Below are 12,090 nucleotides of genomic sequence, written 5' to 3'. Positions count from 1 at the left end.
TCTATGAAGGGCTATGGGGTGAGTGAAGGGCATTGGTTGGTATGGAGCATATGAGGGGCCCCTGGGGGATGGGTACAGGGGCATATGTTGACATGGAGGGTATTGTTTTGTCAATAAGACATGAAAGAAATCAAAACTGTGTACATCAGCCTTTATTCCTTTTTGCTATTTTTTAAATGGACTTACTGCTGAACCTAAAAGATTGCTGCTACAAGTCACATGATCATAGGATTGGCCCTTTGTTCTGGAAGCTATCAATAGGAGTTAAAAGAAACAAAGAATCTTCCTCTCAGCTTTGTGGAATCTCACACCCAATTGTAGGGACATTATAATCACAAAACCAGACAGCCTGCAGAACAAAACTTGTTATTCCTGCAGATTTGCTAACAGACCCATCTCACGCCTGGGGTTTTCCAAGTCCATTTCAGAAGGAGATCATTGACATTGACCATGGGCTTCATTTGCATCTTGATAAGCTTACCCTTCTAGCAGAGTCAGAGGGTCTGCCCAGACAATGGCTTTCCTGACACAAGGTCCTCAACCTGGATGGTAGCTCTTTCAAAATCTAATGGCTGGGATATTATCAGTCCCGAAGCCAAAGCCAGCCCCAGACACTAGATAAACATCCCTTTTGAAATCATTGTAGGGAAAGAAGGTCACGTGACTCGAGTGGCTATTCCAAAACCTCTATTTTCCTTTGGGAATTGAGAAATCCTCAGTCTGCTGAATTGCCAAGTAATCGAACAGACCAGCAGCAGGGCTCCCAGCTGACCAAGCAGCGGGTCACCGTGTCTCAGCTCCCTGACGCCTGTTTGTTTTAATCAGAATCTGATCATCACCTGCCAAATGGTCTCAACATAGAAACCCCATCATGCTGCATTATCATCCCTTTCAAGGATTTTCCTGTTGTTGTCTCCAAACAGGAACTCATCTGGACTGAAGTCCACCATAAAGGATGTTGACATTGAGCCCCTCTATTCTATCTCCCCTTGATGTATATGAGTCTTTGAGGTTGAGAGCAATCCCACCCCAAACGCCGCTGCCCACCCAGCCTCCCACTCCCGGGTTTCAATGTACAATAAACTAACCTTCTGAGTTAATCACGAAGAGAATTTGCTACCACACAAACTTTGGGTCAGGGAAACACACCACAGCTTAGTTTAAAAATAATTCAAAACCATCTCTGCTCACAGCCAGATGTGGAGAAGATGGAGAAGTTCAGTTTGTCTCTCTCTCCTATCCAGAACAGTATGAGGTGCCATGCGAGGTGAGTGGGCATGGGGGGGTGGCATGGGCTGTTAGGGATGGGCCATGGGAATGTGGCAGGAGGATGAGGGGGTCTGAGGGCTGCTTTTTGTTTTATTCCTTTCTCCATTTCTCCGCTAAAGGTGCAGCACTGGGGCCAAGCTTCCAAGCAGCACACCCCCACGCCCCGCACATTCCAAACTCTTTCTGGGGTCGCCCACCATGAGCTTCCAAGCAGCGCACCCTCACGCCCCGCACATTCCAAACTCTTTCTGGGCTCACCCATTATGACTCCCATTGTCGCCTTGTGCCTACCCTACTGGCTGTACCCCCACACCCCTTTCGCTCCCTGCCCCGCGAACAAATGGAACCAGATTCTGACCATCTGAAGCAACTTGCCCCAGGAGGGGTTTTCACAGCTGGGACTTGTACTGTCTCTGTGTCCCTGACCCAGGGGTGAAAATTCAGGCCATAGTCTCCAGTGAGTTTAAGGCTAAGTGGAATCAAAAATAGGACTCCTGAGTCCATGAGGAGATCGAATGTGGCTGCTGAAGAAATCTCTTTTCTGTTACAAGGGGCAGAAACGGTTCAGATTTGCACTAAGTGCTGTACCTGGTGTGCAAAAGGGCATTTTACCCATCGGCCAGAACGAGTTTTCACACCGTATCCCCTGCTTCCCACCTCATTAATTATACAGCCACAGGAAACACACATCTCGCTGCCGGGCAGCCTCTGAATCGCCCGCCTCACCGTTTCCTCACTCCCGGTGCCACATCCAAACTGCAGCCACGCACACAGTGCTCAATGCTTGCAGCCCAGGTCTGCTCCAGTGAAGACATGGCCCTGAAAGCCAGGAAGAGTTCAGTGACCCATCACTGGTTTGCCTTTCAGGGGCCTGTCGTGATGTCCTCCACCCCCACTCTGTCCGCAGGAGGTCCAGCAACCTCACCATTCTGGCTTGAGAGGTGGTGGCAGTGGTGGTCAGTGCCAGCGCTGTACAGAAGAGGTTGGCCATCCAGTGTAGAAAGAGGATGAATGATCTCACCTGTACTGCCAGGGTAATGCAACCATCTCATCACTATAAACTCACACAGTCACAAAGCCATCACACATTCACTGGCATCTCACTCACTCCCAGCTCAAGGGGCATCACCGCCCACTCTCTCACAGACACCCTCACATCTCCATCTGGCCTCATCTCCTCTGGAGACTGCCTCCTCACCATCTCGAGGTCACTTGCACAGATCAACACATGCCCCCCACACACACCCTGGGTTACCCTCCTTCCCCAGTACAGCCCTCATTCTGCAGCCTCTTCCCTTACCTGAGGCCACTTCTCCCCTTTCCCCAAGCAAGTCCTAGTCTTGCAGCCATTGAAAAGTCACCCTCGCCTTACAGCTGGTCTGGTAGTTAGAAGCCTGCCTGTGAGCCCCTGTAAAGGTGATGTGGTGCTGCCTGTGAAGCCTGGCGCTGATGACCACGAGTGCTGCTTCAGGCAAACAAACCTCGAAGTCCCGAGTGAAGAGCAGCTCACTAGAGGCACGTTGTTTACGTCCAGTTGTGAAACACGGTGCTGTGCAATCACACCGACATGCCTGGGTGATCCAGCATAGGGGGATGATTCTGGCGAGCAGGGCTTATAATGAGATGCCAAAGTATTGAAATTAGGTTCCTGATGCGCAGCAGGTAACTCGTCTCGATATTGACAGGCAGAGCAGGCGATCGTAAACTGGTTTTAGAGCCACGTGAAACCAATTTCTGTGATCTCCCGATATCTTCCCTCCCGCCTGCTATGATGTAACTGCAAACAGGAGCGAACGATTCTGCCAAGGGTTTGGAATATGCAAATTTCTGTGACTGCATTTTTGTGCCTGCTTTAAAGTCTTTAACCCCTGAACTGCTGCTTCCACCACCAATGGGTTTAATCATTCAAGTTCTGGCACATTGATCATTCTTACCTCCAGGGTGACAGTGGGTGATAGACTCTCCTTAATCAACTGTACTGTGTCTTGACTCTCCTCCTGCACTTTGTTGTTCGTAGATTCTGACTAAATTGTTGGGTTTGGCCAGCTTTGAAAATTTAAACTTAAACTCATAGATTCATAGATGTTTACAGCACAGAAGGAGGCCATTCAGCCCATCATGTCTGTGCCACAACCTCAGTTGTGGCCTAACCAGTGCTTTATACAGTTCCAGCATAACCTCCCTGCTCTTGCATTCTATGGCTCGGCTAATAAAGTCAAGTATCCCATATGCCTTCTTAACCAGCTTATCTACCTGCCCTGCTATCTTCAGGGAAATGTGGATATGCACAAGGTCCCTCTGATCTTCAGTGCTTTCCAGGGTCCTACCATTCAGAGTGTAATCCCTTGCCTTGTTAGCCCTCCCCAAGTGCATTACCTCATACTTTTCTGGATTGAATTCCATTTGTCACTGCTCTGCCCACCTGACCAGTCCACTGATATCCTCCTGCAGCTTTCGGCTAACCTCCACACTATTTAACAACATTCATAAACCTCTTGATCATGCCCCCTATATTTAAGTCCAAATCATTTATTTACACCAGAAACAGCAAGAACCCAGCACTGGGCCTCTTGGAAACCCACTTCCAGTCACAGAAACATCCCTCCACCATCACCCTCTGCTTTCTGCCTCTCAGCTAATTTTGGATCCAATGTGCCACTTTGCTTGGACCCCATGGGCTCTTACTTTCTTGACCAGTCTGCCACGAGGGACCTTATCAAAAGCCTTGCTAAAGTCCATGTAGTTCACATCAAATGCATTACGCTAATCAACACTCCTGGCTCCCATCAAAATCAAAAATACCATTAAATTTGTCAAACACGACCTTCCCTTAACAAATCCATGCTGACTACCCCTGATTAATCTGTGTCTCTCTAAGTGCAGATACATTCTGTCCCTTAGGATTCTTTCAAGTAACTTCCCCACCACCGAGGTTAGACTAACTGACCTGGAATTTCTTGGTCTATCCCTTCCCGCCTTTTTTAATAATAGGACAACTTTAGCAGTCCTCCAGTCCTCTGGCGCCTCACCTGTGGCCAGAGAGGATTTGAAAGTTACTGCCAGAGCCCCTGTTATCTCTTCCCTTGCCTCCCTCATCTGCCTGGGATACATCTCATCTGGGCCTACGGATTTATCCACTTTTAAGGCCACTAAACCTGCTACTACCTCCTCTGTTAATTTCCTCTAATATTTCACAGTCCCCCACCCTGATGTCTATACCTGCGTCGTCCTTTTCCATTGTGAAGACCAAAGCAAAGTATTCATTGAGGACTATACATCTTCCGGGTCCACACACAGATTACCTCTACGGTCCCTAATTGGCCCTGCTCTTTCCCGAGTTATTCTCTTGCCCTTTATATATTTAAAAAACCCCTTTGGGTTTTCCTTTATTCTACCCACCAATGCTTTCTCATGCACTCTCTTAGCTTTCCTAATTTCCTTTTTAAGTTCCCCTCTGCACTTTTTATACTCTTCTAGGGACTCTGCCATATTGAGGCCTCGGTATCTGCCATAAGCTTCTCTTTTTTTAAAATCCTAACCTTTATGTCCCTTGATATCCAGGTTCCCCGGACTTATCACCAGCTTTGTCGTTACGGGAATATATTTGCCCTGTATTCTCGCTATTTCCTTCTTGAATGCCTCCCATTGCTCTGACATAGTTTTACCTGCAAGTGGCTGCCCGCAGTCCACTTGGGCCAAATCGTATCTCACCTTAGTAACTTGACTGCTTGATCCTCCAGTGGGCAAATCAACAATGACTTTACTTTTATTTTCCTTGTGGTTTTCACAAGTGCACCTTAGGGAGCAACGCCCTCCCTTTCCCCCTTACATTGTGGATGGCTTTTACCCCAATATGTCTCCCATGTCCTCTGGGGCATGACTGCTTGCAGCTGGCTGTCCAGCTTCTGCTGTATTTCCTGGTGGTACTTCAATTAGGTGAGGAATTTACCTCACTTTTCGCCTGCCTGTTTGGGTACTTTCCTTGTCTTTATTTAAATCGTTAAACACCATTCCTGCCAACCAGACCTCTGGTACATTCCCTTTGACCTCTGCTGCTGTTACCTCAGCTCCTTTACATTCCTCTGTCTTGGCCTCCTTAAATCCTACTGGCTTTCCTTTAGCCTCTTTCACCCTTACTGGCCCTATCATCCCCTGTTGGGATTTTGGGACTTTGTCAGCCACCTGCAGCTGCAGAATTTTGATTCTTCCCCTCAGTTGCTCCATCTCCGTGGGCTGTTCTAGACCCTCTAGAAACAATATCATTCTTCCCCACAAGGCACTGCCCAGCAATAGGCCGACCCTCTGCATTGGGAAGTTCAGAATGACCCCGACCATCACTACATCGATGACCAGCTTACTGTGTAACCAAACGGTAAATAAGGGAAGATCTAAACATTTGCCAGGAAGCCCTTTTACCAACACCGTGGTGTTTGTCCTGTGTTCAGGTGACATCTCTGTGTTTGAAGCCAACTACTAACCCTGAGGACAGTGATCTCTTTTCCTGGTGCCTGGGATACAAAAGACTTCATTTTCTCTTTTCACAAAAAGTTCTTGCAGCCAGTGTGGTTCTCACCGATTAGGTTTGAGCAGAGGCCGATCACGTTCATGGCTGCAGACACTGTTCTGACTGCATCGCCTTCTGTTGGCTTTTTTTGGAATGACAACAATATTCCCTCATATTCCCAGACTTAACTCACTGAAAACATACTGGTCGTGCCCCTGCTGGTTTACCATCCTGGTTCCTGCTTTTAAAAGTTGGAGACTGCTCTATTTCCCTTCCCTGCTCTCCTTTTCACTCAAGCCCATTTCTACTTCATCTGCATCCACCATATCTCTCCCTAGCTTGTAAGAGTTACCAGATCCAAGCTTATTTTGAGTTAGAGGTTGGGTTGTCAATTCACAGTGGTCTGATATTGAGCAGGTCCGTCTGACCAAGGAACATCTGGAGAGAGATATTGAGGAGGCCCTCCTGACCAGAGAACATCTGGAGTGAGGAATTCAGGACAACCCGAGGGCAGGTCTGTTACTTATCATCATAACCAGGGAACATGTGGTGTGAGTGAATTCCAGATTGAAATGAAGAGAAAGAAGAATATTTGGGAGGATGAAGTGTGATACCATAGTGGAGGAACAGTCACTGTATGAACAGTCTGACTGTCAAACAGGGTGATGGACAATCCAGAGCAGGATCTTCACTGTCCCTCACAGAGCTTTTTAATCACCCCTTTAAACAGGGTCAGGAGGATGGTGGTGGTCTGAGATAATCTGGCCTGTTCAACCATGAGGGCATCACAGCTGATCCTGGGGTGGGTTAAACATGGGTTATCCTTCTCCTCTCCGTAGTGTTTTGAAGTCTTTAGACCAGGAGTGATGAAACTGTTTTGCTTCTCCCAATCAATGTGAAAATTAAAAGTGTCCATTTGAACCATTTTCCATTTGCTCCAAGCTTCTCTGCTCTCGGTGATTCTACATCCTGCTGTCAGGAGAGTTGGACACAAATCCCATCAGAGTCTTACAGACTGTGCTGACTTCAATGGTGTAAAATCTCAGGCTGCCTGTATAACAGGCGGCTGAACAAACATCACCCATTTCAAACTCTTACCGAAAGATTCCAATTAACCCCGGAGAGAGAGAGAGAGAGAGTGAGAGTGAAAATGGAGGGCTGAATTCTGTACTTACCGGGAGAGACCCAGGAAAAACACAGGGAGATGGAGAAAAGGATCAGCAACATTCTGGGAATCCACTGTCCCTGTTCCAATCAGGAGCTGGTAATGAAACACTCTGAGGGGGGAAACTAATACTGTTTATAAACTGGGGAAAAACAACAAAAATAACAAGTTTATCGAGGATCCATTTTACTGTTTAACTCGAAACTTGATCATTTCCTTTTTATAGAACCAGAGGATGAATGATTGGTTACTTTCAGAAAAATAGCCAATTAAATGGATAGAGTTTTTTGTCACCAGTTACCAGGAGGATCAAACACAGACACAGTGAGATTCAGGCTGGGAAACAGAAAGTTAAAGCTGAAATTTCAGCAGGAAGCCGGATTCGGGTGTGTTTTGGGGTCAGGAAGCTGCCTCCGGTGGGAAAGTGATGAAAGTTCAGATTTTCACAGGGTTGCCCCTGTAAGTGATATGGAGACAGGTTCCCTGTCCACTTAGAGCCAGTGGGGGTGGGGATGGAGCTGGGTCAGATGAAGTGTGGGACTGATTGACACTCCCTACGACAGACATCACTGAAGCTGCTGCTTGTCCTCAGGGAGAAGCTGGTGCTTGTGCCAAAGCTGCCACAGCAGCAGAGGGAAGTGAGATGGCACAGGAGAGATGGAGGCCCTGGCACCTGGGACAGGGCTGCCCCTCACTTCATCGATGCCAACCTGGATGTAATGCTGGAGGCCGTGAGGGAGAGGAGGGAGGTGATCTTCCTGGAGGGTGGCAGGAGGAGGGCAGGGTGTCACACAGGGCACTAAGTGGGTCACTGGGGGATGTTCTTACTGTCTCTCTCTCTCTACTGTTTTCCTCTCTTTACACTGTGTAAATGATGACAGTTTAAGTCAGACGTTGGGGACTCTGGTTATTGCTGCAGAGACAGGAAAAGTGGGATGAGGTGGTGAAAGAGATAATGGGATCCTCCACAGTGAGGGGAAAGCCTCTGGACAGATGTGCTCCCATCACTGATGGTCAGTGATGAGATATTCCAGGCTGCCTCTTCTATACCTGTATTAGCACGGGGATCTCAGAATCCCTTCCATGTCCTGCCCCTCACCCTGGGTTTGGGGGTGGGGGGGGGGTGGTGGGGGGGGGGGTGGATTCAGCTGAAACGTTCCTGAATCAGGAGATTCCTGACATTCATGACATCCTCACGACCCCTTCACATCCCCAGATGTACCCGGCCACCTCACTGTGCAGCCGGGTCACCTCTCTGTTCAGTGTCATCTCCCTCCACCTCCACTTCCTCCTCCTCTCTCACCTCCTGTTCCTCCCCCCAATGAACTGTCTCCTTCCAGGGCCTCACTATCATCAGGGTCCACTCCTCCCTGGAGGGCCATGTTATGGAGAGAGCAGCAGACCACCACAGTGACCGAGACCCCTGCAGGAGGCTATTGGAGGATTCACCCGACCCATTCACACACCAGAGTCACATCTTCAGAAACCCGATACCCTGATCAATGTTTCTCTGAGTGAGTCGGTGACATTGGGTGTATCACCTCTGTCCCTCTGTCTGGGACTCCAGGGATTTCCCTTGTCCCCTCAGATCCATCCATACACTGTGGGGGTTGGAGTGAAGATGTGAGGCAGACTGGACTGGGGGAGGATGAAACACCATTCCAGCTGCCAGGAGAGAGATCGTGCACACATGGAGGGAGCTCTTGTTGTGGTCACAGACCAGGTGGATATTGAGGGGGTGCGTGTCATTCCTGTTGATGGATCTCACTGGCAGGTCACTGGGCGTCTCGATGGCCACCTGGGTACATTGGATGGTTCCCTGAACCAGGGAGAATCCAGCAATGGAGGTGAACACAATGCCCTCTGTGCCTGTGCTGCTGTGTCTGTTGTGAAATGTAAGTACTGTCCAGCTGTGGGAAAGAGGGCATCAGTGGCCAGCCAGATGCAGTGGTGGGCAGCTGTTTGTGAGATGTCAGTAAGGTCCTCAGCTGATCCAAGGAAGGAGCCAGGAGTGAAGAGGTTAAAGGGCACAGAGACATTGACGGTTACAGGAAGGACCTAGTGGCCATCGCTGTGAGGGTCCAGCTCTTTGGCAACAGGGTGCGGATGTCAGTGACCTTCTGCCTGAAGGGACCCTGGGTCTCATTCATTTCCAGGTAGCTCCGTCTCTGCTGGTGAATCCTGTGTTGAGGGTATGATCTCCGTGCCCTTCCTGCCCCCTTTCCTCTCCTCTAACCTCCGGCTGTTCAGGTTCTGCCCGTCCTGCAGAAGGTGTTGTCCCTCTTCACACAATATTTGACAATCGTGTCCCCATTGCCAGCTTCAGCCTTCCTCCTGTATAATGTCCTATTGTGATTGACAGTCAAGCTACAGTCAAACTAACAGGAAGAAAATGAGGGGAGGGAGTTAAACTAACAGGAGGAGAGTGAGGGGAGGGAGTCAAACTAACAGGAGGAGAGTGAGGGGAGGGAGTCAAACTAACAGAAGGAGAGTGAGGGGAGGGAGTCAAACTAACAGGAGGAGAGTGAGGGGAGGGAGTCAAACTGACAGGAGGAGAGTGAGGGGAGGGGGTCAAACTAACAGGAGGAGAGTGCAGTGAACAGGCTGAATCCCCCACACTGGGCTCTCTGCACATTACCCAAGTCCTGTTCCTCAATTACCCCTGTGCTCTTTGAGCTCCATTGGTTCCCAGTCAAGCAACACCTCAATTTTAAAATTCCAATCTGTCCACAGCCTTGTCCCTCCCTATTTCTGTAATCTCCTCCAGCCTCACATCCCTGTGAGATATCTGTCCTCCTCTAATGCTGACCCTGTGAGCATCAGGAATTATAATCACCCACAATGGGGGCTGTGCCTTCAGCAGCCTCGGCCCTTAGATCTGGAATTCTCTCCCTCCTCCTCTCAGCCTTTCTGTAAAACATTCTTAAAAACTGAGATAAAAACAAAAAAACTGCGGATGCTGGAAATCCAAAACAAAAACAGAATTACCTGGAAAAACTCAGCAGGTCTGGCAGCATCGGCGGAGAAGAAAAGAGTTGACATTTCGAGTCCTCATGACCCTTCGACAGAACTTGAGTTCGAGTCCAGGAAAGAGCTGAAATATAAGCTGGTTTAAGGTTTGTGTGTGGGGGGCGGAGAGATAGAGAGACAGAGAGGTGGGGGGGGGGGTGGGTGGTGTGGTTGTAGGGACAAACAAGCAGTGATAGAAGCAGATCATCAAAAGATGTCAACGACAATAGTACAATAGAACACATAGGTGTTAAAGTTAAAGTTGGTGATATTATCTAAACGAATGTGCTAATTAAGAATGGATGGTAGGGCACTCAAGGTATAGCTCTAGTGAGTTTTTTTTATAATGGAAATAGGTGGGAAAAGGAAAATCTTTATAATTTATTGGAAAAAAAAAGGAAGGGGGAAACAGAAAGGGGGTGGGGATGGGGGAGGGAGCTCACGACCTAAAGTTGTTGAATTCAATATTCAGTCCGGAAGGCTGTAAAGTCCCTAGTCGGAAGATGAGGTGTTGTTCCTCCAGTTTGCGTTGGGCTTCACTGGAACAATGCAGCAAGCCAAGGACAGACATATGGGCAAGAGAGCAGGGTGGAGTGTTAAAATGGCAAGCGACAGGGAGGTTTGGGTCATTCTTGCGGACAGACCGCAGGTGTTCTGAAAAGCGGTCGCCCAGTTTACGTTTGGTCTCTCCAATGTAGAGGAGACCACATTGGGAGCAACGAATGCAGTAGACTAAGTTGGGGGAAATGCAAGTGAAATGCTGCTTCACTTGAAAGGAGTGTTTGGATCCTTGGACGGTGAGGAGAGAGGAAGTGAAGGGGCAGGTGTTGCATCTTTTGCGTGGGCATGGGGTTGTGCCATAGGAGGGGGTTGAGGAGTAGGGGGTGATGGAGGAGTGGACCAGGGTGTCCCGGAGGGAGCGATCCCTATGGAATGCCGATAAGGGGGGTGAAGGGAAGATGTGTTTGGTGGTGGCATCATGCTGGAGTTGGCGGAAATGGCGGAGCATGATCCTTTGAATGCGGAGGCTGGTGGGGTGATAGGTGAGGACAAGGGGGACCCTATCATGTTTCTGGGAGGGAGGAGAAGGCGTGAGGGCGGATGCGCGGGAGATGGGCCGGACACGGTTGAGGGCCCTGTCAACGACCGTGGGTGGAAAACCTCGGTTAAGGAAGAAGGAGGACATGTCAGAGGAACTGTTTTTGAATGTAGCATCATCGGAACAGATGCGACGGAGGTGAAGGAACTGAGAGAATGGGATGGAGTCCTTACAGGAAGCGGGGTGTGAGGAGCTGTAGTCGAGATAGCTGTGGGAGTCGGTGGGTTTGTAATGGATATTGGTGGACAGTCTATCACCAGAGATTGAGACAGAGAGGTCAAGGAAGGGAAGGGAAGTGTCAGAGATGGACCACGTGAAAATGATGGAGGGGTGGAGATTGGAAGGAAAATTAATAAATTTTTCCAAGTCCTGACGAGAGCACCAAGCGGCACCGAAGTAATCATCGATGTACCAGAGAAAGAGTTGTGGAAGGGGGCCGGAGTAGGACTGCAACAAGGAATGTTCCACATACCCCATAAAGAGACAGGCATAGCTGGGGCCCATGCGGGTACCCATAGCCACACCTTTTATTTGGAGGAAGTGAGAGGAGTTGAAGGAGAAATTGTTCAGCGTGAGAACAAGTTCATCCAGACGGAGGAGAGTAGTGGTGGATGGGGATTGTTCAGGCCTCTGTTCGAGGAAGAAGCTAAGGGCCCTCAGACCATCCTGGTGGGGGATGGAGGTGTAGAGGGATTGGACGTCCATGGTGAAGAGGAAGCGGTAGGGGCCAGGGAACTGGAAATTGTTGATGTGACGTAAGGTGTCAGAGGAATCACGGATGTAGGTGGGAAGGGACTGGACAAGGGGAGAGAGAAGGGAGTCAAGATAACGAGAAATGAGTTCTGTGGGGCAGGAGCAAGCTGAGACGATCGGTCTACCGGGGCAGTTCTGTTTGTGAATTTTGAGTAGGAGATAGAAGCGGGCCGTCCGAGGTTGGGCGACTATCAGGTTGGAAGCTGTGGGAGGGAGATCCCCAGAGGAGATGAGGTCAGTGACAGTCCTGGAAACAGTGGCTTGATGTTCAGTGGTGGGGTCATGGCCCAG

General features: G+C 49.2%; 2 protein-coding genes across 5 annotated transcripts in view; one reads left to right on the top strand and one right to left on the bottom strand.

Annotated features, from left to right (window-relative positions):
- LOC121291964 (class I histocompatibility antigen, F10 alpha chain-like) overlaps positions 1–7,189 on the bottom strand; it is a 33,004-nt gene extending 25,815 nt beyond the window's left edge. For all 4 annotated transcript variants that reach the window (XM_041213662.1, XM_041213663.1, XM_041213664.1 and 1 more), the window contains exon 1: positions 6,949–7,189. In XM_041213662.1, coding sequence (XP_041069596.1) covers positions 6,949–7,000 — 52 coding nt within the window. In that variant the 5' untranslated portion in view covers positions 7,001–7,189. The remainder of the gene's footprint in view (positions 1–6,948) is intronic.
- LOC121291961 (class I histocompatibility antigen, F10 alpha chain-like) overlaps positions 1–12,090 on the top strand; it is a 99,242-nt gene that overhangs the window by 44,266 nt on the left and 42,886 nt on the right. The window lies entirely within an intron of this gene.

This window comes from Carcharodon carcharias, chromosome 19 (assembly GCF_017639515.1).
Source record: "Carcharodon carcharias isolate sCarCar2 chromosome 19, sCarCar2.pri, whole genome shotgun sequence".
NCBI lineage: Eukaryota > Metazoa > Chordata > Chondrichthyes > Lamniformes > Lamnidae > Carcharodon > Carcharodon carcharias.
Note: the sequence above shows the minus strand (reverse complement) of the source record. Positions and strands in the feature narration are given on the sequence as shown.